A 1123-nucleotide genomic window follows, 5' to 3' on the forward strand; every position below is an offset into this window, starting at 1 on the left:
CCCCCCCTTTGCTTGTGTTTGCAGACAAATCTCTAAATTGGGAACGGTGAGGGCAAAATGTTTCTGGAGATTGAAATGCTTGGTGGGATGGGATGGGGAGAAATCCTGGAGAGGGTAGCTGCTGAGTGCAGGAAGGCTTGCACTGAGGGTCTTGTGTGAGGTGTCCCAGAAGCAGTGGATGCAGAAGGGCTAAGGGGTAGCTCATCCCACCCTCGGGCAGGAAGAGACCAGCCAGGGTCACTCGAGAAAGCATTATAGATAACACCTGATGTGTACGCGTGTCGGGGAGCTGGGGGATACCACCCTCCTTCCCTGGGGAGCGCACCCCGAACAGACCCATGAGGTCCCCCTTTTTCAGGTGCTTACATCTGCTCCTTCCCTGCAGATCCTGCAGAAGCCAACTCACGAGCTGAAGCAGCAGCTGGCAGGCTACTCCAAGCGCGTGGCCAGCTCCGTCACTGAGCTCATCCAGGCAGCCGAGGCCATGAAAGGTACGGAAAGGTCCTGCTCAAAGGGGCAGAACCGAGGGCTGGGATTAGGGTGGAGGGCTCAGAAGCTGATGGAGAAAGTAGGGCGTCTCAGAAATGAGGCCTCAACAGGTTTAACCTGCCTCGCTTCCCGTTTTTCCTAGGGACGGAGTGGGTTGACCCAGAAGACCCCACAGTCATCGCTGAGAATGAGCTGCTGGGGGCAGCGGCTGCCATTGAGGCCGCCACCAAGAAGCTGGAGCAGCTGAAACCAAGAGCCAAGCCCAAGGTAGTGGTGCTGAGCCTTGGCTGACCCCCTTGCTCAGCCTGGGGTGGACTGGGGCTCTCCTGCCTGTGCTTCAGCCAGATGTGAAGCCCCATCCAACAGCGGTCCCTCTTCCTGCGCTCTGGCTGCCTCCCACGTTCCCAGCTGGACCTTCCTCAGGCAGCCCACACCCTCCTGCACCCCACAGCCCTTAATTCAGCTTTATATGTGACCCCTCAGCCCCCTGCAGCCATCATCCTGCTGTGCCCCATCTGTCCCCGCACCCCTGCCTGGGACTCATACCCTACTTTTGCCCGCAGCAAGCAGACGAGAGCCTGAACTTTGAGGAACAGATCCTGGAAGCTGCCAAATCCATTGCTGCAGCCACGAG

General features: G+C 58.5%; 1 protein-coding gene across 1 annotated transcript in view; it reads left to right on the forward strand.

Moving 5' to 3' along the window:
- The window catches only part of LOC104074881 (talin-1), a gene marked incomplete at its 5' end in the record, with an annotated part of 14824 nt that overhangs the window by 11493 nt on the left and 2208 nt on the right, over window positions 1-1123 (forward strand). The window contains 3 exons of the mRNA XM_009575179.1: window positions 386-491; window positions 632-756; window positions 1053-1123. Coding sequence (XP_009573474.1) covers window positions 386-491; window positions 632-756; window positions 1053-1123 — 302 coding nt within the window. The remainder of the gene's footprint in view (window positions 1-385; window positions 492-631; window positions 757-1052) is intronic.

This window comes from Fulmarus glacialis, unplaced genomic scaffold (assembly GCF_000690835.1).
Source record: "Fulmarus glacialis isolate BGI_N327 unplaced genomic scaffold, ASM69083v1 scaffold22970, whole genome shotgun sequence".
NCBI lineage: Eukaryota > Metazoa > Chordata > Aves > Procellariiformes > Procellariidae > Fulmarus > Fulmarus glacialis.